Source organism: Rhinoraja longicauda, chromosome 6, assembly GCF_053455715.1.
Source record: "Rhinoraja longicauda isolate Sanriku21f chromosome 6, sRhiLon1.1, whole genome shotgun sequence".
Taxonomy (NCBI): domain Eukaryota; kingdom Metazoa; phylum Chordata; class Chondrichthyes; order Rajiformes; family Arhynchobatidae; genus Rhinoraja; species Rhinoraja longicauda.
The window spans coordinates 79,438,381-79,466,310 of record NC_135958.1 but is presented as its reverse complement, the minus strand read 5'-3'; the positions used below and the strand labels follow the sequence as shown (position 1 = coordinate 79,466,310).

General features: G+C 45.2%; 1 protein-coding gene across 2 annotated transcripts in view; it reads left to right on the top strand.

The window, feature by feature from the left end:
* The window catches only part of prkcaa (protein kinase C, alpha, a), a 187,020-nt gene that overhangs the window by 138,109 nt on the left and 20,981 nt on the right, over nt 1-27,930 (top strand). For both annotated transcript variants that reach the window (XM_078401440.1, XM_078401439.1), the window contains exons 8-13: nt 191-281; nt 7,558-7,689; nt 8,150-8,323; nt 23,851-23,942; nt 24,400-24,462; nt 25,211-25,349. In XM_078401440.1, the coding sequence (XP_078257566.1) occupies nt 191-281; nt 7,558-7,689; nt 8,150-8,323; nt 23,851-23,942; nt 24,400-24,462; nt 25,211-25,349 (691 nt within the window). The remainder of the gene's footprint in view (nt 1-190; nt 282-7,557; nt 7,690-8,149; nt 8,324-23,850; nt 23,943-24,399; nt 24,463-25,210; nt 25,350-27,930) is intronic.

Genomic DNA, 27,930 nt, shown 5'->3' with positions numbered 1-27,930 from the left:
CCTCTCACCTTAAACCCTTGTGCTCTGGTTTAACAGACGTTGAACCAGAACCGTCTCATGGTTTAACAGGCAGCAGTAATCCTCCCCTCTGTGTGACATTGCGGTTACTCCGAGTTTCTTCGGCACTTATGTGTTTTGCTCAAGACTCTGCAGTTGCTCGTGTCTCCAACTCTCTGTGTGGCTTCTACAGGTTCAAGTTGCTGAGCCAGGAGGAAGGGGAGTACTACAATGTCCCCATAATGGAGGATGACGGCGATTCAGAACTTCATCAGAAATTTGAGGTGAGAGGTTCCTGAGTGTGGTTTCCTGTCCCTCTGCCATCAGTGAAGAGTCTCACAGCATCCTGCGTTCGTGTTTCAACACGGCCTTTCACAGCCAAGAGTCAAGGCAGGAGTAGACACAAAAAGCTGGAGTAACTCAGCGGGTCAGGCAGCATCTCTGGAGAGAATGAATGGGTGACGTTTCGGGTTGAGGCCCTTCTTCAGAATGAATGGGTGATGGCAGAGGGACAGGAAACGTCACTCATTCCTTCTCTCCAGAGATGCTGCCTGACCCGCTGAGTTACTCCAGCACTCTGTGAAACGTCACCTATCCATGTTCTCCAGAGATGCTGCCTGACCCGCTGAGTTACTCCAGCTCTTTGTGTCTACCTTCGATTTAGACCAGCATCTGCACGTCAAGGCAGGAATGTTTTATTGTCATATGTATCACCAACAGAACAATGAAACTCTTACTTCCTGGAGCTTAACAGCCTATTGACACAAGAAAACACAAATAAATATATAATAAGTAATCATACAATAAATGAATACAAGGTAACCATAATCATGCAAAACTGAAGTCTGCAGAGCATCAAAAGTACCGTCCATAGAAGATGCCAGTTGCTGAGGAAGTGTTCAAGAACCTGATGGTTTCAAGGAAGAAGTAGTTTAATAAATTAATAATAGTTGAGAAAATGCTAGTCCTTAGTGCAAAGACTGTCCATAGAAGTTTGTAGTTAAGGTTAGTGTTGTGTAGTGTTCAAGAGCCTGATGGTCGTTGGGAAGAAGCTTTTCTTGAACCTGGAGGTCATGGTCTTCAGGCTCCTGTGCCTTCTTCCTGATGGTAGGAGTGAAATGAGAGCGTGGCCAGGGTGGTGAGGGTCTTTGATAATGGTGGCCACCTATTTGAGGCAGTGCCTCCTGTAGATGGTGGGGAGGACGATAGCTGTGATGGACCGGGCAGTGATTGACCACTCTCTGCAATCACCTTTGTTCCTGGGCTCTGGAGTTGCTTGACCCGGCCGTGATACAACCAGTCTATTACCTCCACCGTACACCTGTGGAGGTTCAAGCAAGTATTTGTCAAGAGATGAGATGGTATCACAAATGGTTTAGATACGGTTAAATAGGGAATGCTTCAAGCTGTGGAGACACCGATTTCAGGCAAAAGAATGCAAGAGGGATGTTAGGAAAAGTATTTTTTTAAAGAATGCTAGCGATCTGGAACATTAGCAGCAGAGGTGGAAACCTCTTCCGAAAGGGAAGTTGAATGGGCCCTTGGGGTGAAATAATTTACAGGAATGTAGGAAAAGGCAGCAGGGGGCATGGGTCCCTCAGTTAGGAGCCAATGTGGATTTGGTGAGTGAAATAACCCATTCCTTGTCTTATTTCATACATTAGTTGGCAATGCAGGGGGAGAGGAGGGCAATAAAATCTCAAACGTCATCCACGAACATGGCTGCATGTGGTTTAACACGTGGCAAATGGAACTAGAGAGTCATTCTGAACGACTGCAATCACAATTGTTAGATATGGGCAGCGTGCCAAACAATGCATCAGTCGTAGGTAGACACAAAATGCTGGAGTAACTCAGCGGGTCAGGCAGCATCTCGGGAGAGAGAAGGAATGGGTGACGTTTCGGGTCGAGACCCTTCTTCCAAATGCTTCAGTCGTATTGGATTGTCACGTGTACCTAAGTACAGTAAGATTCTCTTTCTGCATATATTCCAGTGATAACCCTGCTACACGTTAGGCACAATCATACTAAGTATAAGAGTGTAAGACAGTAGACCACACTAAGTCTGTACATAAGAGCTTTAGGTGCCATCTGCAAGGATTTGTAGGGGAAAAAAACTGCAGATGCTGGTTTAAATCGAAGGTAGACACAAAATGCTGGAGTAACTCAGCGGGTTAGGCAGCATCTCGGGAGAGATTTTGTATCTATTTGCAAGGATTTGTCAGGTTAGTGTCTTGCTCCAGGCAATCGCCTAATGGATGGTGGGTGGAAACCTATATGATTTACCAGCATGTCATATCTTTAATTGGGGAATGTTTCCCTGCGCATCAAACTGCTTTATCATTTTCTGTGCTACAATAACATTTACATTGGCAACTATCCCAATACTAGACTTTCACATGGTTCGGTTTTGAACTTTAATCTTTGCACATGAATAAACGGGGTGGGGTGGATAAGAAACAACGCAGTAGAACTCTCCCTGTGTGAAATGGTGATGATGAAACAATAAAACGGCCTCCAAAAATTTTTGGCCCAGCAGAATTGGATTGGCTTCGAATTGAGCAGATAATTAAGAGATAGAGATTGAGGTTTAACTGGGGGAAAGAATCTTATAAAGTGAGATCCTGATGAAGAATTGGAAGGAGGAGGAGGGCTGAGGACAAGTCTGTCCATCCTCTCCCTGTGGCTGATACACTCTAATCCAGGCAGCATTTTAGTAAACGTCTTCTTTACCCTCCCCAAAGTTTCAAATGCTTCCTGTAATACGGCGATCAGAACTGCACGCATTACTGCATTAGGTAGCTTGTCGACTAAAACCCATCCATGCCTCATGCTGCCGTTGCAGGGGGCTTGGACACAGACAATTTCTCTGCCCGCTGTCTGTGAATCTGTCAAGAATCAGTGAGAAGAAACAACCTGGATATTTATTATCTTCAGTCACATCCTCAACAGCCACTGAATGACTTCTGACACGCAATTACCTCTGTTATGTAGACAATCATGGGTATAAATCGCACCCTATAATGTCTTAAACCACTGACACCGTTTCTCAGTTGAGGAATTGAGGTTGACAGGTCCATCAGCACCTCTGCCTTTGCAGTACTGAGACCAGTTTTCTTGACTGAACAGGCAAATAGGTTTGGTTTAATATCTGCCCTTAAGACCAGACCTCTATCAGCTTTCATTTATAAAGTTGCTTTAATGTTGTCAAATGGCCCAAAGACACTTTGCAGGAGGGGCAACGATACAGAGTTTGACAGCTGGCCACAGCGTGAGGAAATTCGACCTGTCTCTGATTACTCTTAAAGACTTCTACAGATAAACGACAGAACCAGGGGTCACAGTTTAAGAATAAAGGGAAGGCCATTTAGGACTGAGATGATGAAATACTTTTTCACCCAGAGAGTTGTGAATCTGTGGAATTCTCTGCCACGGAGGCCAATTCACTGGATGTTTTCAAGAGAGTTAGATTTAGCTCTTAGGGCTAACGGAATCAAGGGATATGGGGGAAAAGCAGGAACGGGGTACTGATTTTGGATGATCAGCCATGATCACATTGAATGGCGGTGCTGGCTCGAAGGGCCGAACGGCCTACTCCGCACCTATTTTCTACGTTTCTAAAACGTACTGTCGGGTTATATACAGCTTGCTTTGGGAGCAGCTCTGCCCAACATCCCAAGAAATTGCAGAGTTGTGGATATAGCCCAGTCCATCACACAGACCAGACTCCCCACCATTGTAGATGTAGCCCAGCCCATCACACACACCACACTCCCCACCGTTGATAGATCCATCTACACCTGACGCCACCTCTGTAAAACAGCCTACATAATCAAAAAAAGACACAAAGTGCTGGAGTTACTCAGCGGGTCAGGCAGCATCTCTGGAGAACATGGATAGGTGACGTTCCTGGTTAGGGACCCTTGGTTCTGCTCTCGGTTCCTCTCTCCCCAGACGGACCATGGTTCTGCTCTCAGCTCCCCTTCTCTCCAGATGGAGCAAGGATAGAGTTCCCCTGGCCCTCACCTTTCACCCCCCCAGCTTCTGCATCTAACTTATTTCATCACCTCCACTATGATCCCACCACCAGTCGCATCTTCCCATCCCCGCCCCTTTCCACTCTCCACAAAGACCGCTCTTCACAACTCCTTTGTTCACTTATCCTTTCCCATCCAAACCACCCCCTCCACAGGTACTTTCCCTTGCAACCACAGAAGATGTAACACCTGCTCCTATACCTCCTCCCTCGCCTCCATGCAGGGCCCACTGCAATCTTTCCAGGTGAGACAGGTGTTCACGTGCACCTGCTCTGACCTCATCTACTTCATCTGGTGTTCCAATACGGTCATCTTTCCATTGGCAAGACAAAGCTTAAACTTGGTGATCATTTCACCGAACACTTGCGCTCGGTCCACGAAGACAATAGACAATAGACAATAGGTGCAGGAGTAGGCCATTCAGCCCTTCGAGCCAGCACCACCATTCAATGCGATCATGGCTGATCACTCTCAATCAGTACCCCGTTCCTGCCTTCTCCCCATACCCCCTCACTCCGCTATCCTTAAGAGCTCTATCCAGCTCTCTCTTGAAAGCATCCAACGAACTGGCCTCCACTGCCTTCTGAGGCAGAGAATTCCACACCTTCACCACCCTCTGACTGAAAAAGTCAGACCTGCTGGATCTCCCGTTGCTAACCATTTTAACTCCTCTTCCCACTCCCACACTGATCTCTCTGATAGTGAGGTTGCACACAAACCAGAGGGACTGTGCCTCTTATTCTGTGTCAGTAGTTTACAACCTAACAGTATGAACGTTGAATTATCCAATCAGAGGTAATTTTCCAATGTCCCCCCCCCCCCCCCCCCCCGTCCTTTTTTGTAAATCAGCATCTGCAGTTCCTTGTGCCTTTAATTTTGAACGCGTGATGTGAGCAGCATTGTGATTGTGTTCGGTCGTGAGCTGATGTTGCCTCTCCCACTTCTTAAGCTTAGTTTGGCCAAGTAATGGCATTAGCAGGTGACACAAGGAACCGCAGGCATTGGAATCCTGCGTGGAACACAAAGTGCTGGAGTAACTCAGAGGGTCAGGCTGGGGGCCGAAATGGCCCCTATCCACGCTCTCCAGAGCTGCTGCCTGACCCGCTGAGTTACTCCAGCACTTGGTGTCTTTGCTTGTAAAACAACATTACAGTCGCTTTTTTCTGCAGTCTAACTAGTTCTGGGTTGTTCCACCAATTGTTCGATGATTCTATGAATTTCCCCTGAGAATATCTCCCAATCTCAATGGACAACAGTGCCCGGAGCAAGCAGTAAAAGGTGTAGGAAGGAAATAAAAGGTGTCCACTGGGCAGCAAGAAACCACCAGGTGGCAGCATGGGATCTTCAGCAAAACACAGTGCTGGAGGAACTCAGCGGATCAAGCAACACTTTATGTGTAGGAAGGAACTGCAAATGGTGGTTGAAACCGAAGATAGTCACAAAAAGTTGGAGTAACTCAGCGGGACAGGCAGCATTTCTGCAGAGAAGGAATGGGTGGCATTACGAGTTGAGACCCTTCTGGCTGTAAATCACGGGAAGGGGAAACGAGAGATATAGACAATGACGTGGAGAGATATAGAACAATGAGTGCAAAAAAGTAACAATGATAAAGGAAGCAGGCCATTGTGAGCTGTTTGATGGGTGAGAGTGAGAAGCTGGTGCAAATTGGGTGGGGGAGGGAGGGATGGAAAGAGAGGGAATTGCTGGGGTTATTTGAAGTTGGAAAAATCAATATTCATACCACTAGGCTGTAAGCTGCCCAAGCGAAATATGAGATGGCGTTCCTCCAATTTTTCATGTTTCAGTGAGATCACCTCTCCTCCTCCTAATGCAGGAGAGCATTGCTTTATCCTCATCACTCTTCATTTTGGAAATCTACTGAACCTTTGTCACACTTCCTCTACCAAAGTATATGCTCGGGAGAGAAAGCAGCACACAGCATTGCAAGTGCGCTGTCACCAGCACCCGATATATTGGCAATAAGATATTGTTACTCTTGTCTCCACTCTGCGTTCACAAGAGACCAGCATGACTTCCTGTGTCTTGCTCTCTCTTTATGTTAACGGAAGATAGACACAAAAAGCTAGAGTAACTCAGCGGGACAGGCAACATCTCTGGAGAGAAGGAATGGGTGACGTTTCGGGTCGACTGAAGAAGGGTCTCGATCAGAAACTTTACCCATTCCCTCTCTTCAGCAATGCTGCCTGTCCTGCTGAGTTACTCCAGCACGTTGTGTCTATCTTCAGTATGTTAACAGGTCAGGTTACAATTTCACTGTGTGCTGCACTGTAATGGTCAGATACATGTAAATCTATTTGATCTGTGTTCTTATATTCACTATTTCAGTTAAGGATATGAAGTGTTCAATATGTCATTCCTGAAGTTTAAAAATGCACTGTTCCAGCCAATGTTGTGTCAGATGTAATGAAAGAACACAATGTGCTGGAGTACCTCAGCGGGTCAGGCAGCATCCCTGGAGAACATGGATAGGTACAATGTGCTGGAGTACCTCAGTGGGTCAGGCAGCATCTCTGGAAGGATTGGACAGATGATGTTTTGGGCCAGGACCCATCAGACTGATCGTAGTTGGGGGAGGAAGCTGGCAAAGAGGTGGGGCAAAAGCCTGATGAGTCTTTTCCAGCTTTCTCTCCCCCACTACTAGAAATCTGAAAGTGGCCCCCACCTGAAACTGCACCTGTCCATTTCAGCTGAACAGCTGAGTTACTCCAGCACTGTCGATCAAAACTGAAACTTGGCCAGTTTCCTACAGCACTGTGATAGCTTCTTTGGGATCTTGCACTGGAAGGTATAGGAACCATGTCCAGCCAACAGTCACATTCTCAACACAAGGAGCCAGAAAATATAAAGAAAACCTGACACTGATACTCCAGATAGAAGCAAATAGAATCATGAGAGGCATAAATAATGTCGTCAGAACCTCTTCCCCATGGTCCCCAAATATCAAAGACGAGAGTGCACAGCTCTAAAGTGAGAGGGGTAAAGTTTATAAAAGATGTGCGTAGCAGGTTTTTTCTACAGAGGTGGTGGGTGCCTGGAACGTGCTGCCAGGGGTGGTGGTGATGGAGTACAATGATGGCTTTTAAGAGGCTTTTTGATTGGCACAGGGTTTTGCAGTGAATGGAGGGAGATGGAGGCAAAGGAGATTAGTTTAACCTGGCATCAGGTTCTGCATGGACATTGTGGGCCGAAGGGCCTTTTGCCTTTGCTGTACTGTTCCATGTTCTACGAAAAGAAAATATCACCAATGATACTGCCTGACCCGCTAAGTTACTCCAGCATCTTGTGTCTTTGTTTGTAAACCGGCATCTGCAGTTCCCTGTGTCTACATCATCCGTGGTCATTCAGGTACTGATGTGGAGAGGATGTGGTGATGCCATTTGGAGGTGTGAGACTACTGCTTGCATTGCTAGTATCCAACAATGTATGCGCTTCACTTAAATCCTTCCACCCACCTGTGTGCTTTCTTCATTAAAGCTGCTTTCTTCCTTCATGTTCCCAATAGAAAGCCAAACTTGGTCCAGCTGGCAACAAGGCGATTGAGAAGAAATCAAGTTCATCATTTAATAATTTGGACCATGTGAACTTAACTGACTTCAACTTCTTGATGGTGTTGGGCAAAGGAAGTTTCGGCAAGGTTTGTAAGTGCTTGGGGGGGGTGGAATCATTTCAATAGAGTTAGATGTGGATATTAAAGTGGAGAATTTTAGCCTGGGAAGAAAAAGCACCCAGCAAATCCCTGAGGAGGTAGTTGTTTATATAATTTATTCCACTTGTTACACCATTAACACGGCAGAATGTTCTACCATGGTGGGGAGTCTGGCCTGTGTGATGGACTGGGCTACATCTACAACTCTCCTGACATGGTTCTTCCAGGAGCTTGATTTTGCTCACTGTTCCAGCAGCCACAGTCTCCCGGGACTCCACAAGTACAAAGATGAAAGGTCACATTATTATTTTGCAATAGAACCGTGAAAGAGCATTTGGTTTTAAGAACATTTTTTAGCACATTTTTGTTTGCAAATGTGTAACCTATTTCAGTAGTCTTTGCATGATTTACACTGTCCCTTAAGGCCTTCAATCATCATCTCCTGCAGGTCATGCTGTCAGAGAGGAAGGGGACAAACGAACTTTACGCCATCAAGATCTTGAAGAAAGATGTCGTCATTCAGGATGATGATGTTGAATGTACAATGATTGAAAAGAGAGTCCTGGCTCTGATGGACAAGCCAGCCTTCCTCACACAGCTCCACTCGTGCTTTCAAACTATGGTGAGTCTGTACTCATGGAGGCTAAACATCACACAGAGGGGATACCAAGGACTTGGTTCTTCATCACTTTATGCACTGTTTCAAAAATGGTGCAGTTCCAACTTGGAAGAATGATTTTTGTTTAAATGATGCATTTCAACTTGTACAGTTGCATGTTGTTTCAAAATGATTTGACTATGGTTTTTACCTGATAGAAGTAGTATGTAATTATGAGAGGCATGGATAAGGCAGACAGTCAGAACCTTTTTCCGAAGGTGGAAATATCAAAGACTAGAGGGCATAGCTTTAAGGTGAGACGGGCAAAGTTTAAAGAAGATGTGGAGGGCAAATATTTTTTCACAGAGTGTGGTGGGAGCCTGGAATGCAGTGGTGGAGGAGGCAAATATGGTGGCATTTAAGAGGTGTTTAGATAGACACATAGATGTGAAGGGAATGGAGGGATATGGATCATGTGTAGGTAGAGCTGATTAGTTAAACGGCATCGTGTTCAGCACAGCCATTGTTTTTTTTATCAAAAAATGTATTCAATTATTTGAAAATAATATTTACAATGCAATAAAACAAAACAGACAGAACCCACCACCAGAATACAATACAAACAAATATACCAAATGAAACCATTATACAACTATATTACAATCCCTATCCAGGATGCGTCCAATCCCCTGTGGTGCCCAGCGGTCCCGGAAATCCCCCAGGGTGCCCTTGAACAGCGCACAGTCCCTCGCCAAGACCACCCGGGCGCGGACGTTACCCCGGTAAAGGGGGCACAGACATTGTGGGCCAAAGGGCCTGTTCCTGTGCTCTGCTCTTCTACCACGAGTCTCAGAAACCGTGACCTGTTACCAGGTGTGGTGTTTGGTTTTCAGTTGTTAACCTCTTTGTGCACATTTTTCATGATTATGGCAGCTTTGATTTCCCATTTTAGTCTTCTGAACTGTTGCTCACGTGTAAAGCGATGGTGATAATTGATGCGGTGTGGTGTGGTGCTCAGATATCTTGATTCCTGGTTCCTGCAGTTCTCACTCGAAGGGCTGAATGGCCTACTCCTGCACCTATTGTCTATTGTCTATTGTCTATTGTCTATTGTCACTCACTATTCCAGTGAGCCATTCACATGGTTTCTTCACACCTCAATAGAATCGATCTTGTGGTTAGAAATAATGTCAAAAGCAGCAATTTAAAAGGGCGTTTTCCCAGGAAAAGATTGTGTAGCTGTCGGATGTGCCAGAAAATAGGCTTGCAGGTAGTGCCATTGGCAGTGAGTGAAGGTTGTCGTTAGGTTTTACCGACAATCCATAAATCGGCGTCTGTGATTTGACCCAAGATGCTGATATTTTTAAAATTCCTGACATGCTTCCTCTCACACCACTATAACTAAAATGACCAACGGATCCTTTAGATTATTTCAGTCTCACGTGCTAATCAGAGGTCCCTTACATAAGTCTCTGCTTTACACCCCGACAATTCCATATGTAAGTATTTCCTTCTTGATATTTTGTTGACTGTTCCAAATCAACCATTTTAACGTTGCTCTCCCAAGTATCTACCTCTGCACTGCACTTCCAAACCCTTTTGTAGTCCTTAAACCATTTAGTACTTTGATTATAAGAGTCAGGAAGCCATGATGAAGCTTTAAAGAACTTTGGTTCGGCCGCTTTTGGAGTATTGCGTGCAGTTCTATTCGTCCCATTCCAGGAGGAAGGTGGAGGTTTTGGAGAGGGTGCAGAGGAGGATTGATGCCTGGACTGGAGGATAATACCATCATGAGAGTTTAGTTTAGAAATACAGTGCGGAAACAGGCCCTTCGGCCCACCGAGTCCGCACCGACCAGCGATCCCCACATATTAACACTATCCTACACACACTAGGGACAATTTTTACATTTACTAAGCCAATCAACCTACAAACCTGTACGTCCTTGGAGTGTGGGAAGAAACCGAAGATCTTGGAAAAGACCCACGCAGGTCACGGGGAGAACGTACAAACTCTGTACAGACAGCACCCGTGGTCGGGATTGAACACGGGTTTCCGGCGCTGCAAGCGGTGTAAGGCAGTAACTCTACCGACGCGCCACCGTGCCGCCCACCGTGGACAAACCTGGATATAACCTCTGGAAAGCCAGAGGTTGAGGGGAGACCTGATAGAAGTATATAGAAGTATGAAAGGCATGGATAAGGGAAACAGTCAGACCCTTTTTCCCCAGGGTGGAAATAAAGACTAGAGGGCATGGCTTTAGGGAGAGAGGGGCAAAGTTTAAAGGAGAAGTGTGGGGCAGGGTTTTTTACAGAGGGTGGTGGGTGCCTGGAATGCACTGCCAGTGGTGGAGGCAGACGATAGAAGCGTTTAAGAGGCTTTTAGATGGGCACATGCAGGGAATGGAGGCGTATGGAGTAACAAGGAACTGCAGATGCTGGTTTACAAAAAAGGGCCCAAAGTGCTGGAGTAACTCAGCGGATCAGGCAGTATCTTTGGAGAACATGGATAGGTGACGTGTCGGGTCAGGATCCTTCTTCAGGCTATTCTTTGAAGGGATATGGATTGTGTACAGGCTAAGGAGATGAGTTAAACTTGGCATCATGTTCTGCACAGACATGGTGGGCCGATGGGCCTATTCCTGTGCTGGACTCTACTCTGTTCCATAATTTTGAAGGCCCCTGTTAGGATGACTAGTGTTGTTCCATTTCTCTGTAATGAAACCCTGCCGTGCATGGTAGCACTTTACTTTGCTGGAGCAGTGTGGATGATATAAAGGTAGTTGCAGGTAGTTTACGTCCAAGGAGCGTATAGGAAAGCAAGAATAACTGCTGCCCGCTGGATCACGCATGATTGGAGATCTTGCCCTCCATGTCCCCTTTTCTACCCGAAACGTCACTTATCCAACTTCTCCAGAGATGCTGCCTGACCCACCGAGTCATTCTAGAACTTTGTGTTTTATGCAGGAAATGTAACTGGGTTGAATAAAATAATAATCCCTTCATTAGCCTTAAGGAAATTCTCACGGAACTTGCTAAACAGGGAGCTCGAGTTTTAATAAGAAGAGAGAAAAGCGGGTTAGGAAAAAGTGGGTTTCGGGTCTCGACCTGAAATGTCACCCATTCCCTCTCTCCCGAGATGTTGCCTGACCCGCTGAGTAACTGCAGAAGCTGGTTTAAATCGAAGGTAGTTACAAAATGGTGGAGTAACTCAGCGGGTCAGGCAGCATCTCTGGAGAGAAGGAATGGGTGACATTTCAGGTCGAGACGTCACCCATTCCTTCTCTCCAGAGATGCTGCCTGACCCACTGAGTTACTCCACCATTTTGTGTCTACCTTCGAGAAAAGTGGGTTAGTGGATATTTTTGAAGGAAGGGGTAAGTTGTTATTGTTGTGTGCAGCTGGACTGGCCTGTGAGCCGTAAGGAAGATGAAGTACCTGACATAAACAAGATTTCATTTTGTTTTGAGATGCCCGTTGGGATATGTGCTGCGTTGACAGTGAGACGAGCAATGTGGGATAAATGGGCTGGTCAGGCTATTTCTGGCATGCATGAATCTCTCCTCATTGCTTTGAAGACCATATGAAAGCATTGAATATTACATTATCAAGGGTTTGGCTTTTAAAGCCAACCTGAGGGACTAGGAGTAACATGAAAAACATTAATGCAGCTCTAAATCACACCAAATGTATATTCTGATGGGATTTGCATGTGTTGGGGTAATGGGAACTAGAAAAGCAAAGCCTCAGAATGCTAAGCAAAGCAAGGTACAATGTGGGGAATTATGTGTAGGAAAGAACTGCAGATGCTGGTTTAAATCAAAGGAAGAAATAAAATGCTGGAGTAACTCAGCGGGTCAGGCAGCATCTCGGGAGAGAATGAATAGGTGACGTTTCGGGTCTCGACCTGAAACGTCACCCATTCCTTCTCTCCCGAGATGCTGCCTGACCCGCTGAGTTACACCAGCATTTTGTGTCTACCTTTAATATAGAGAATTATTTGTGCACAGATTAAAATAACAAGCACACCATGGATAAATGACTTTTGTAGCTCTTTCTAACAGCTGCAGATAAACAGCCCAGCAGCATCTAAACGCAGATGCTTTGTCAGACTACAGAATAGTTTTTTCAATCTTCCTTTATATTGATTGCGCTAGATTGCAAAATAATGAGAGAAATGAGAAGTGTTGAAGAGCAAAATAACAATTTGCATTTATATAACGCTGATAAACAAAAGTGAAATGTCAGGCATGTCACGGGTCCCATAGCAATAGCCAGGATTAGGGACAGAGTTAGATAACGTTACTGGGTAAAAGTAGAAAATCTTAGAGTTTAGAGACACAGCATTGAAACAGGCCCTTCGGCCCACCGAGTCCACGCTGACCATCGCACTAATCCCATTCACACTAGTTCCATGTTATCCCACTTTTACATCCACTCCTTGCACACGAGGGACAACTGGACAGTGGCCAATTAACCTACAAACCCGCACGTCTTTTGGATGTGGGAGAAAACCGGAGCACCCGGAGGAAACCCACGCAGTATCAAGGAGAATGTGCAAACTTCACACAGACATGTCTTGAGAACACGATGAGAATCAGGAACAGGTCATTCACCTTTTGTTCCTGTTATATTATAAGGGTGGCATGCTGCCTTACAGCATCAGAGAACCAGGTTCGATACTGACTATGGGTGCTGTCTGTGTGGAGTTTGCACGATCTCCCTGTGACCGCGTGGGTTTCCTCCGTATGCTTCTGTTTCCACTCACATCCCAAAGATCTCGATAGGTTTTGCACAAGGATTGTGAATGTCTAGAGTGAGCTGCCAGAGGAGATGGTAGAGGCAGATGCTAATACAATTACAAGGCATTTGGACAGGTACTTAGAGATAAGGATATACACCGATGAGCCAAAACATTATGACCTGATGAGCCAAAACATTATGACCACCTGCCTAATATGCTGTTGGTCCTCCAACAGCCCCATGCGCAGCAGGGTGCGATGCACTGTGTATTGTGACACATTCCTCCCATGACCTCCATTAAAATTTTCTGTGACTTGTGCCATAGTAGACCTACTGTCGGTTCGGACCAGACGGGATAGCCTTCGTTGCCCTCGCGCATCGATGAGCCTTTGGCGCCCAACACCCTGTCGCCGGTTTGTGGTTTGTCCCTCCTCGGACCACTGTCGGTTGGTACTCACCACTACTGACCAGGAGCACCCCACAAGCCTTGGCATTTCAGAGATTTTCTGACCCAGTCGTCTGGCCATAACAATTTGGCCCTTGTCAAAGTCGCTCAGGTCTTTACTCCTGCCCATTTCTCCTGCATCCAACACATCAACTTCAAGAACTGACTGTTCACTTGCTGCCTAATATATCCCACCCCTTGACAGGTGCCATTGTAACAAGATAATCAATGTTATTCACTTTGCCTGTCAGTAGTCATAATGTTTTGGCTGATCGGTGGATATATCTAATGTGGACAAATGAAATTTGCGTAGATAAGCACCACACGTGGCATGGATGGGCTGGACCAAAAGAGGCCAAAGGCTGTCTGTGTCTTTGATTCTGAGAATCAGAATCTTTTTCCCAGACGGAAAAATCAAATACTAGCGGACACAGCTGTCAGGTGAGAGGGGCAAACTTTAAAGGAGATGCACGGGGCCAGTTTTGTAACAGAAGGGTGGTGGGTGTCTGGAACGTCTGCCAGGGGTGGTGGTCGAGGCACATTTAAGAGTGGAATTTAAGAGACTTTGCAGGGGATGGGAGGATGGGTGCAGGCAGATGTGTTGGTCTTGGCATCATGTCGGCACAGATACTGTGGGCCGAAGGGGCCTGTTGTACGGAACAGGACCATCATAGTGCAAATGCAGGCAGTGCAACCTAACAAATGATATTGTAACAAAGGGTATATCAACAGATATTTTTACGGCAGAGATGGATAGATTCTTGATTAGTACAGGTGTCGGGGGATATGGGGATAGGGCAGGAGAATGGGGTTAAGAGGGGAAGATAGATCAGCCATGATTGAATGGCAGAGTAGACTTGATGGGTCGAATGGCCTAATTCTGTTCCTATCTCATGAAAGTGCACAGTAGTTGGGTGCTGAGGTAAGGTTGTGGTTGGTGTTGTACAAGGTGGTTCAAGAGCCTGATGGGGAATCAGATGAATGATGATTTATAAAATGGAGGCCTGAATATGAGCCTCCACAAAGTCGCCTCTCAGCAGGAAGGATTTGTCCACAGTCCACTACCGTCGCGTCTCTTCATACTTTTTTTGTTAATAGGCAATATTTTAGTTTGGATTGTTTTATCTTCATACCATATTTTCATGCTTCCAATGATTTCAATCCCAAAATAGTCCTTGCATTCTCTACTTCAACACAAAAACCGTGTCATTAGCATTTTAGTTGCATGTTAATACGAACCTTCAGCCTTTTCATAGATAGGTTTCGTGCCTAGCTTTTGTGAATGTTGTACTCACTGAATTCCCTTGAACGCAGCACAATATCTAACTCTTTCTAATTGGCTTTCAATATTTTTATTTCACGTAGTTATAACTGACATCAGACTATGTTTTAAGGGAAAGTACTGAACCAAGGCAGAATCTTTCTGAAAATAAATGGATAATTGTCAGTCTCATTAGAGTTTAACGAATAACAGTTTTAAAAAATGGCATGACCTTACCTCCCTTGTTAATTAATGTTAAACAGTTACTTAAACAGAATCTGAGAGAACATGTGTGAGAGACAGCAAAGACTGGAAGGCTGTGGAGAGGTTGGAGAGGGTGCAGAAGCAGTTTAACCAGGATGCAGTCTGGATTAGAGAATATTAGTTACAAGGAGAGGTTGGATAAACTTGGAGACACAAGCAACTGCACATAGAAACATAGAAAATAGGTGCAGGAGGAGGCCATTTGGCCCTTTGAGCCAGCACCGCCATTCATTGTGATCATGGCTGATCATCCACAATCAGTAACCCGTGCCTGCCTTCTCCCCATATACTTTGATTCCACTAGCCCCTAGAGCTCTATCTAACTCTCTTTTAAATTCATCCAGTGAATTGGCCTCTACTGCCTTCTGTGGCAGAGAATTCCAAAATTCACAACTCTCTGGGTGAAATGTTTTTTCTCACCTCAGTTTTAAACGGCCTCCCCTTTATTCTTAGACTGTGGCCCCTGGTTCTGGACTCCCCAACATTGGGAACATTTCTCCTGCATGAATTATGCCAGAATCTAAGTGCTGGTGTAACTCAGTGGGTCAGGCATCTGTGGAGGATGTGGATAGGGGCCATATCATGTCGGGACCCTTCTTCAGAGTGATTGTAGTGGAGGGAGGAGAGAAAGCTGGAAAAGAGGTGGGGGCGTGACAAAGATAGGCAAATGAAAGGTGGATGCAGGTGAGTGGGGTGTGGGGGGGTTGGTGGACAAAGGCCAGAGATGAAAAGACAAAAGGCTGTGAGACAAATAGTGGGAGTGACTAGGACCAGAGGGCACAGCCTCAGTATAAAAGCACGTATCTTCAGAATGGAGATGAGGAGGAATTTCTTTAGTCAGAGGGTGGTGAATCTGTAGAATTTGTTGCCATGGACGGTGGTGGAGGCTAAGTGATTGGGTATTTTCTTGATTAGTAAGGGTGTCAGAGGTTACGGAGAGAAGGCTGGAGAATGGGGTTGGGAAGGAAAAATAGATCAGCCGTGATCGAATGGCGGAGTAGACTCGATGGGCCAAATGGCTTGAATCTGCTCCTGTCTAATGTTCTTAAAAGGAGAAGAGGAGTGAAATGTCAACACAGAGGAAGGGATATAGATGGAAGGGACAGGAGAGAGCAGAAAGGTGGGGGGAGAAGGATTGTGCACCCACATGGACCCTTTGCTGTCTTACCTTGGCATGGATTTATTTCCTGTTGTTTCATTTTCCATTTCATTACCATGAAGTCATCTTCTTGACGGGCAGACTTCAGAAGAAAAACATTTTGCAAATTGGGATTTTGACAATTTTCTCAAAAATGAGAAACGGCTCTCCAAGATAAATGATGCATTTCTTTCTTCTATGTGATCATGACAAAAGCCAAACCTAGCAGTGAACGCGCCCTGCAGTCCCACACCATAGTACCAATGTGCTGAGATATTGACCATGCTGCACAGATGTTAGGTTTATTATTGTCACGTGTACCAAGGTACAGTGAAAAGCTTTGTTTTGCATGCTATCCAAACAGATCTGATATACCATGCATGGATACAATGAGTTCAAACTCCAGTACAATAGGTAGAGCAAAGGGGAAGATACAGAGTGCAGAATATAGTTCTCAGCATTGTAGCGCATCAGCTCCAGAGACAAAGTCCAATGTCCGCAATGGGGTAGAGGTGAATTGGACAGTACCCTAGCTTATGGCAGGACCGTTCAGAAGCCTGATAACAGAGGGGAAGAAGCTGCTCCTGAGTCTGGTGGTGCGCGCTTTCAAGCTTCTGCACCTTCAGCCATTCAGGAGCAGAGAAGCAATGACCGACCGGGGTGGGACAAGTCTTTTTGACTTTGTACGGTTAAGGTTAATATAGGCCATGCTGATCACTGAATACGTTCAGTATTCAGTTCAAGGTGTTGTAATGATCCATTCTGGGGAGCCTGTGGAAATCGATCTATCTCCATAGCAACACTGGCTTATTAACTTTGAGGCCATCTCTTAGCTTGTGCTGGAGGCTGAATCGCTGGAGGCTGTGAATCTTGTTAGTTAGAACTAACTCCTCTGTGACAACGTAAGAAAGACATTCTTCTCAGCCAGCAGTGAATGGCAGCATAAATTGGCCCGTGAGTTGATGTCAAGAGTGTTTTAATAGTCGTGTATCAAAAACGGAACAATGACATTCTTACTTGTAGCAACATAACTAGTCCGTAAACACAATATAATAAGCAAAAAAGAAAATTCAGTAAATTAATAACCTTAATATTATTGGGAAAAACCTAAAGTCCTGAGTGCAACCAAGACAATTTATAGCTTATTTGGTGTTTGTAGTGTTCAAGAGACTGATAGTTGTTGGGAAGAAGCTGTTCCTGAACCAGGAGGTCATGGTTTTCAGACTCCAGTCCCTTCTTCCCAATGGTAGGTGTGGAATGAGAGTGTGGCCAGGGTGGTGTGGGGCCTTGATTAAGCTGGAAGCTTTTCTGCAGTTGCACCTCTTACAGATCCCTTCAATGGTGAGAGAGGGTTACTAATGATAGTGTATCAAAGTGATTATTAAAAAAGACACAGAATGCTGGAGTAACTCAGCTGGTCAGACAGCATCTCTGGAGAACAAGGATAGGTGACGTTTCAGTTCGGGACCCTTGTGTCTTTTTTTGTAAATCAGCATCTGCAGTTACTTGGGTCTTCTAAACGATGTCACTGTTTTTCCAAGCAGTAGGTCTCTGCTTTTGGACCCTGAAGGAAAAAGTTAACTTATATTTTTGCTTGAACAATAAAGCAAAGATAAATAACTTGCTTTTTACATCAAAACATAAAGTGGTGGAGTAATTCACCCACTCAGATGCTCCCTCCCACAGATGCTGCCTGACGCGCTGAGTTCCTCCAGTACTTAGTGTTTTGCTCAAGCTTCCAGCATCTGCAGTTGCTGGTGTCTCTGTTTTGCCTTTAGCATCAGTAGGTACAGGCCATCAAGCATCACCAGTAATAACTGTCTGAGACGCTGTTGTGGGTTTGCAGCTAATTGACAATTTGTAGTGAGCAAGGTCTCACACGTGGGCCCAGTCAAAGTGCCAGGCTGGCCTTGAGTCCGTTCAAGGAGAGCTCGACAAAGCCCAGAGTACCCAGCAGCAGGCGGCTGCCTTCTTCCGAGTCACACTGTGTCCAACCCCTCCCCACCTTTACACTTTAGCGATGTAGCATGGAAACAGGCCCTTTGGCCCATTGAATCTGCGCAGACCTGTGATCACCCTATACGCTAACACTAAGGACAATTTTTCAACTTGCCAATGCTAATTAACCTACAAACATGTACATCTTTGGAGTGTGTGAGGAAACCGGAGCACCCGGAGAAAACCCACGCGGTCACAGAGAGAAGGTGCAAACTCCGTACGGACAGCAGCTGTAGTCAGGATGGAGCCCGGGTGTCTGGCGCTGTAAGGCAGCAACTCTACTGCTGCACCACTTTGCCGCCCTTGTTCCACCTGTGGTACAATCTGCACCGTGGCCTCACCAGCCTCCTTAGATCCAGCAGAACTAGAGGCAAGTCATCCGCAATCCCGAGAAGAGGAGGCCATTGGAGCTTCTACCCATTTTCACGTACAGCATGGAAACAGGCCCTTCGGCCCAGCGAGTCTCTGCTGACCTATCACCCATTCACATTAGTTCTACGTTATTCCACTTTCTCCCTACACATTGGGGCCATTTACAAGGGCCAATTAACCTGCAAGCCTACGTGTCTTTGAGGTGTGGGAACCCACGCGGTCTCAGGGAGAATGTACAAACCACACAGCCAACGTCCGAGGCCAGGAGCAGACCAGGGTCCTTGATAGACACAAAATGCTGGAGTAACTCAGCGGGTCAGGCAGCATCTCGGGAGAGAAGGAATGGGTGATGTTTCAGGTCGAGACCCGAAACATCACCCATTCATTCTCTCCCAAGATGCTGCCTGACCCGCTGAGTTACTCCAGCATTTTGTGTCTACCTTCGATTTCACCAGCATCTGCAGGTTTTTTTCCTACACTGGGTCCCTGATGCCGTGAGGCAGTGACTCTACCAGCTGTGCCACCATGCGGCCCTGCATTATTTTTCCAAGCAGAACAAATCTTCATACATAGTTTGACAGCAGTCAGTGGAATTAAAACAAATGAGACCAGTTGTGCCTTCATTATGTATTGGCTATCTAAGGCAATTTATGTTTTTGTTACCAAAGATCAAATGTGACTGTTGTTCATGTACACTTGGCTGAACTGCAGAATAGTGTTCAAACATTGCTCGCAGAGCAAGATCATCTTTTGCAGAGCAACTAATTAAAAGCACAGTCTGTTCAATTCAGTGATCTGTTAACAAGATGGCATATTGTTCCTGTCTGGTAATTGGTAACAAAGCTTTTCTTTCTCAGCCCTTCTGCTGCGTAGGCTGAAACTAGTTCGTCACAACCAAAAACAAGAAGGCAGATTATTATCTCAATGGTGTCAGATTAGGTAAAGGGGAAGTGCAACGAGACCTGAGTGTCCTTGTACACCAGTCACTGAAAGTAAGCGTGCAGGTACAGCAGGCAGTGAAGAAAGCTAATGGCATGTTGGCCTTCATAACAAAAGGATTTGAGTATAGGAATGAAGAGGCCCTTCTGCAGTTGTACGGGGTCCTGGTGAGACCACATCTGGAGTATTGTGTGCTGATTTGGTCTTCTAATTTGAGAAAGGATGTCCTTGCTATTGAGGGAGTGCAGCGTAAGTTCGCGAGGTTAATCCCCGGGATGGCGGGACTGTCATATGAGGAAAGATTGGAAAGACTGGGCTTGTATTCACTGGAGTTTGGAAGGATGAGAAGAGACGTATAAAATTATAAAAGGACTGAACAAGCTAGATGCAGGAAAAATGTTCCCAATGTTGGGGGAGTCCTGAACCAGGGGCCACAGAATAAAGGGGAGGCCATTTAAAACTGAGGTGAGAAAAAACTTTTTTACCCGGAGTTGTGAATTTGTGGAATTCTCTGCCACAGAAGGCAGTGGAGGCCAATTCACTGGATGAATTGAAAAGAGAGTTAGATAAGAGTTCTAGGGGCTCATGGAATCAAGGGATATGGGGAGAAGGCAGGCACAGGTTACTGATTGTGGATGATCAGCCATGATCACAATAAATGGCAGTGCTGGCTTAAAGGGCCAAATGGCCTCCTCCTGCACATATTTTCTATGTTTCTATGTAACCCCTATAACGTGGTTAGCGCAAATTTAATATTGAGTTTAAGTCGAGTATATTGTCATATGCACGAGTACAGTTTGGCTCAGGCACAGAAACTGTGGGCCGAAGGGCCTGTTCCTGTGCTATACTGCTCTATGTTCTCGGTACAATGAAAACCTTGCTTACAGCACCTTGTAGTGAATGCACAGAGTCTTTTACACATGGCAGGGGGATCAAAAACCAGAGGACAGAGATTTAAGGTGACAGGCAAGATTTCATAGGAACCTAAGCAGCCATGTTTTCACACAGAGAGCGCTGGGTATATGGAACGAGCTGCTGGAGTAGGTGGTTGAAGCAGGTATTATAAAACCATTTAAAAGATAGTTGGACAGATACATGGATAGGAAACATTTAGAGGGATATGGGCTAAATGCGAGCAGGTGGGGATAGCTTAGATGGGGTATCCTGGTCGGCATGGACAAGTTGTGATGAAGGACCTGTTTCTGTGCCGTATGTCTCTATTCAAGTCAATGAAAAAGACTAAAAACAAGGTATTGCTGCAAGACCCTAATGTGTAGTTTTTGTATAATCTTTTTCCCATCACCCACTTGTATACTTAAGAGTAGGAAATAAGTCCATGGTAGTCAAGAGGTGGTCCGTAGTGTTCTGTTACTGAGGTGGGATTAGGGTTGTGCAGGTTGGTTCAAGAAACTGACACTGTAGCAAAGTTTAGTTTAGTTTAGAAATACAGCACCGAAACAGGCCCTTCAGCACACTGATCGATCACCCGTTCACAATAGTTGCCATTTAGAAACATAGAAAATAGGTGCAGGAGGAGGCCAGTTGGCACTTCGAGCCAGCACCACCATTCGTTATGATCATGGCTAATCATCCACAATCCTGTGCCTGCCTTCTCCCCATATCCCTTGATTCCGCTAGCCCCTAGAGCTCTATCTAACTCTCTTTTAAATCCATCCAGTGAATTGGCTTCCACTGCCTTCTGAAGCAGAGAATTTCACAAATTCACAACTCTCTGGGTCAAATAGTTTTTTCTCACCTCAGTTTTAAATGGCCTCCCCTTTATTCTAAGACTGTGGCCCCTGGTTCTGGACTCCCCCAACATTGGGAACATTTTTCCTGCATCGAGCTTGTCCAGTCCTTTTATAATTTTATACTTTTCTATAAGATCCCCTCTCATCCTTCTAAATTCCAGTGAATACAAGCCCAGTCTTTCCAATCTTTCCTCATATGACAATCCCGCCATCCCGGGGATTAACCTCGTGAACTTACGCTGCACTGCCTCAATAGCAAGGATGTCCATCCTCAAATTAGGAGACAAACTGCACAAAATACTCCAGATGTGGTCTCACCAGGGCCCTGTACAACTGCAGAAGGACCTCTTTACTCCTATACTCAAATCCTCTCGTTATGAAGGCCAACATGCCATGCGCTTTCTTCACTGCCTGCTGTACCTGCATGTTTACTTTCAGTGATTGGTGCACAAGGACACCCAAGTCTGGTTGCACTTCCCTTTTTCCTAATCTGAGGTCAGTTTAGTCAGTTAATCTGCAAACCCGCACGTCTTTGGGATGTGGGAGGAAACCAGAGCACCCAAAGGAACGCCAAACGGTCACAGGGAGAGTGTGCAAACTCCACACAACCGGGTCGCACCCGGTTCTCTGGCGCTGCGAGGCTAGCAACTCCACCAGATGCGACTCTTGCTGCTCAAAGTATTCAATGCTGACGTTGATTTGTGGCTATAATGAAAGGAATCACTCCTTCACTCTTCCAACGGATATGCAAATGGCAAACCAAGTATTGAGTCACTCAGCATATGCTGATGGTACAGGGTCAGCTGCAGAGACAACACAATTGCCTTAGTCAGTGTTACATTGAGCAGGAATTAAAGCAATGCGTCTGTAATTGGAAATGACACCCTCTCCACCTAAACATTGACAACAGCTGTAGTGTATGTAAATGTATGACGCACATGTGTGACACACACAGGCATGTCTTGTGTGGTTAGAAAGGGGAATAATGTTCACGTGTTCTAACAACTCTGTATGTCTTTCTCTTTCTCTGTATTAACAGAGGAAGGGATGAGTGCGCACGCACATACATTACAAACTGGCAGAGTTTGTGGGATGAATCTTCAAGTTTGCAACTGGCTTTTTAATTTTGACTTTAGCATTGGTTTATGTTTTGTCACTTGTACTGAGATACAGTGAACAGCTTTGCATGCGGGCTGTAAAATTAAATCAGATCATACTGTACATGAGTACAATCACGCCATACAAAGTACAACAGGTAGTGCAAAGAGAAAAATACCTGAGTACAGAATATAGTTTCAGAGATTTGTATCGTTACAGTTAGAACGTAGAACAGTTGTGGTGGCGAGCGGCAGAGTTGCTGCCTTACAGTGAATGCAGCGTCGGAGACCCGAGTTCGATCCCGACTACGGGTGCTGTCTGTACGGAGTTTGTACATTCTCCCCTGGGTTTTCTCCGAGATGGGTTTTCTCCGAGATCTTCGGTTTCCTCCCACACTCCAAAAATGTGCAGGTTTGTAGGTTAATTGGCTTGGTAAATATAAAAATTGTCCCTAGTGGGTGTAGGATAGTGTAAATATGCAGGGATCACTGGTCGGCGTGGACCCCTGGTGGGCCAAAGGGCCTGTTTCCACACTGTACCTCTAAGCTAAACTAAAGGAATAAACTAAATTAAACAGCCCTTCGGCCCACTGCTTCCATGCCAAACGTGATGTCAATTTAAACTAACCTCATCTGCCTGCAAGTGAACCATATCCCTCCATTCTCTGCATATCGTCATTACATCCGATCTAAAAGCCTCTTAAATGCCACTATCGTGTCTGCCTCGATCGCCACCTTTTCAGAGACGAAATCCAATGTCTGCAATGAGGTAGTTTGGGACTCCGGCTTAGTTTACGGGAGGGCCGTTCAGTAGTCCGATAACCGAGGGGAAGAAGCTATTCCTGAGTCTGATGCTTTCAAGCTTTGTACCTTCTGCCCAACAGGAGCAGGGATACAAGATTTAGACACTTTGAGAGTGTTAGTTCCATTGGAACCTGCCAGTGGGAGACTTGTCTTGCTGTTCCCAAGGGTCTCAAGCCCGATCTGCCTCTCCAGTTCATGCCAACTATCTCTTATTAAACAAGGAACTGCAGATGCCGGTTTACAAAAAAGGACACAAAGTGCTGGAGTGACTCAGCGGGTCAGGCAGCATCTCTGGAGAACAACCTCTTCTATTTATGCAAGAATGCAAGTACAGATGTTTTGATGAAGCAAAAGCTAACCCTCTTTCTCTGATGAAGGGTCTCGACCCAAAATGTCACCTATCCTCTCCAGAGATGCTGCCTGACCCTCTGAGTTACTCCAGTATTTTGTGTCTACCCTCTTTCTCTTTCCACAGATGGAGCCTGTCCTGCTGAATCCTTCCAGCCATTTCTGTTTTCATTCTTGCTCCTCCGAATTATTATCCTGATTATCAACATTGTTTTGTAAATGACTTGATGCCACTTCTGTCCCAGCTAATTTTCTCTTGCTTTTATGATTCTAAGTTGCAAAAATATGATATGGGAATGCAGTGATACAACTGCTGCCAGAATGCGGCAGTATTAATAAAAGATTTCCCTCGTCCCTCTCACCTCTCAGCGAGTTGTCCTCTTGTGTTGCAGGACCGCCTGTATTTCGTCATGGAGTATGTGAATGGCGGAGACCTGATGTACCACATTCAGCAGGTCGGCAAGTTCAAGGAGCCGCAAGCAGTGTGAGTGTCCATCACTTGTAGCCAGAGCGAGGATGAGCAAAAGAGAACAGTGGCCGCACTGAGAAATCAGCATTGTGCTTTTACCATTCACACTTATGGCTTAGACAGTGTGTCAAAAGCTGCAGGTTTAAAAGGTTTGCCAATGAGATCACAAAAGACAACATTTTGAGTATTGTAGATAGAACATTAGTTCTGCTATCTACAATGTCGATTGGGGCGGCACGGTGGCGCAGCGGTAGAGTTGCTGCCTTACAGTGCATGTAGCACCGGAGACCCGGGTTCAATCCCGACTACAGGTGCTGTCTGTGCGGAGTTTGTACGTTCTCCCCGTGACCGCGTGTGGGTTTTCTCCGTGCTATCATTTAATTGGAGACATTTGATTTTTTTTAATTTTGAGTCCATTTTAAAGCTGTTGCTTCGTTGCAGTTTGCTCGAATTTTGCTCCCTGTCATTGTAGGTTCTACGCAGCAGAAATTGCAGTCGGACTGTTCTTCCTGCATCAGAAGGGGATTATTTACAGGTACGACATTTAACGCTGAATGAAAGATAACAATAAAAAGCAGACAACAGATGCTGCAAATCTGAAATTGAAACAGAAATTGATCAGGGAGCACCTGTGAAGTGGGAAAGAAATGCTTTAGGTTACTGCTTACCATCAGGGTTAGGAAGAGTTATTAATCAAACATGTTTTATGCAGCAGGGAAGTGGGAATTCTGAAAGAAAGCATTTATTCATTCATACAAAGCATTGAGTTTCAGTGAGTGTGGGACATGACCTCACCTGTGTGAAATGTTGTTGGCCACTTCAACTGGACAGACCCTGCCCTGAACTCTGATCTAGTAGTCGTCAATGATATAAAGATTTACTGGATGTAGTAATAGATAACACCGTGTTCACCTCACTGGTCTTTATAACATCACGTTATGTACTGTCCATTGCAGCTGACCTTCCATATGCCACTCATCTAGAAATACAAAGAGGAAATACCACAAATGCCAAAAATCTGAATTAATAACAATAATCTGCATCCGTCCAGATAGAAACAGAGATTACATCTCATGTTGATGAACTGCTGTCAAGAGAATACGCTCTCCCCATCTTTGAAGAGCTACATCTACAGCTATGTTTGACCTTTTGTCACTGCCATTCTTCACTTCACAAGGCACAAGCCAATTGGCTTCAGTAATGTGCGGAAAATCTACTTTCAAAATCACACGGTACCGAAAGTGAAGGTCTTCTTACTTAACGTGCAAATACATTTTATGCAGAGACTTGAAACTGGATAACGTGATGCTGGATGCAGAGGGACACATCAAAATTGCCGATTTTGGCATGTGCAAAGAGAGTATATTTGACGCTGTGACGACGCGGACGTTCTGTGGGACCCCAGACTACATTGCACCAGAGGTGAGAGAGGCCGGCTGATGCCGACCAGCTGTTGAAATGACTGCAACGGTGCTCAGGTATCATTGCCCTCAGATGAGGGGGAGAGATTTAATAACAACCTGAGGGGTAACCTTTTCCACGCAAAGGGTGGTAGGTGTATGGAACAAGCTACCGGAGGAGGTAGTTGAGGCAGGGACTATCGCAACTTTTAAGAAACATTTAGATAGGTACAGGATAAGACAGGCTTCGAGGGATATGGACCAAATGCAGGCAAGTTGGACTAGTGTAGATGGGACATGTTGGCCAGTGTGGACAAATTGAGCTGAAGGGCCTGTTTCCACGCTGTAACTCTATGGCCTACTTTTCAACAATCCCCAACAAATTTTTCTTATATTATTTTTAAAGGTGGGTATAATTAATTTTGAAAGACACAACAATGATCATGATTAAATGCTATTTCTCCTCAAACCAGATGTTAGTAATAAATAACATCTTAGTTTTTGCTGCATTGCGTGGAGCTACTTAATCTAAAGACATGTTCTTTGCCAGTGTGGGTACATTCCTGCTCCTGTCTCTTGTTCTGGTGCAATCTAATCGATGCACTGGGAAACTGCAACCTATAGCTACACCTTCTGCAATTATCATTTTTTTAATGTATATAAATATGGACTGGAAAAATCAGATGGCAAAGATTGCCTCGATGGGCATTTTGACAAAGTGACTAGAGTTCTTTGCAAATGTAATATTTAGCAAGAATAAAGGGGATCCGCTGGATGTAGTTTGTACGTAGATTTCCAGATAGTACTGGGCAAGATGCTGCATCAAAGGCCAATGCAACATATAAACATAGCACAAAAAGTAAGGAAATTTGTGTTTGGTAGTTTATTTCTTTGTTGTAACAATGCTTCTTGGCAATAAATCTTATACCGTTGGAAAGCCTGTTTATTTCCCTTTTAAATTGTGCCACATTTGTAAGGAACATGCATTTGACGGATGAGCAGCAGAGCTGAGTATATGGGTTGCGCCCATGAAAAATTTGCCAAATTTTCTCTGCCAATGCCAAACAGCTTATTCTGCTGTTGCTATTGACTCTTGTTTTGAGCTTCTGGTACCCCCAGGTGCTGACGATCAGGTGCCTGATTGGCACCTGATTGGCAGCATCTGTGAACATGGGCCCTGCTACAGTGGTCAGTAGGTGTCACTGGAAAAACGAGGCTTGTCATCATTGGAGGCAATCTCAATACAGAGAGATATCGAGATGAGATTCTGCAACCAGTGGCAATCCCATATCTCCACAGTCTGGGACCGAACTCTATCCTCCAAGATGACAATGCTCGCCGCCACAGAGCAGGGTTTCTCAGAGACTACCTCCAGAATTTGGGAGTGGAGAGGATGGAATGGCCTGCCAGCAGTCCTGACCTCAACCCCATTGATCACTTGTGGGATCAGCTTGGGCGTGCTGTTCGTGCCAGAGTGACCAACACAACCACGTTGGCTGACTTGCGACAAATGCTGGTTGAAGAATGGGATGCCATCCCACAACAGTGTGTGACCAGGCTGGTGACCAGCATGAGGAGGAGGTGCCAGGCTGTTATGGCTGTGTATGGTTCTTCCACACGCTACTGAGGCTCCTGTTTATTAAATGAATAAATTGTTAAATTGCCAATATGTCTTGTTTCTTCAGACTTCAATCATCCAATCCACCAAACAACACCGAACAAGAGTCAATGGCAGAATAAGCTGTTTGGCATTGGCAGAGAAGATTTGGCAGATTTTTCATGGGCGCAACCCACATACTCAGCTCTGCTGCTCATCCCACAAATGCATGTTCCTTACAAATGTGGCACCATTTAAAAGGGAAATAAACAGGCTTTCCAACGGTATAAGATTTATTGCCAAGAAGCATTGTTACAACAAAGAAATAATCTACCAAACACAAATTTCCTTACTTTTTGTGCTATGTTTATAAGCTCACGGTGTAGGAGGTGAGCTCTGGGTGTGGATAGAAGCTAAGGTGGCTAACAGGAATAAGCCCAGTCCATCACATAAACCAGTCTCACTGCATGCACGTGATCCCAAGAGCCAAAGCCCTCCGTTCTACACAGCTGAGAGAGGCAAAGCTGAAAGGTGATGTGTGGGACGTGTTTTCATTTTAGGGTGGTGAGTGCCAGAGGTTGTGGTGGAGTAGCATTTATGAGGTTTTGGATATGCAGGGTATTTGAAGTATTTGGATCATGTGCAGACAGATAAGATTAATTTAACTTGGAATAATGTCCGGCATTGACAGAGTGGGCCGAAGGGCTTGTTCCTGTGCTGTACTGTTCTACCTTCTAGAGTACAAAGACAAAGTGGAGTAAGTCAATTAGTCAGGCAGCACTCAGGAGGATATGGACAGGCGATATTTTGGGTCAGTCCATATCATCCACAGATGGTGTTTTGACCTGATGAGTTCCTCCTGCACTTTGCGTTTTGATCACGATTCCGGCATCTTCAGTTCCCTGTGTGCATATCCCTTGCAATAAATAGCAACATTCATTAACCTTCATCACCACCTGTTAGCTGTGGGAAACATTGTGTTTCAAAACGGGCAGTCATGATGACG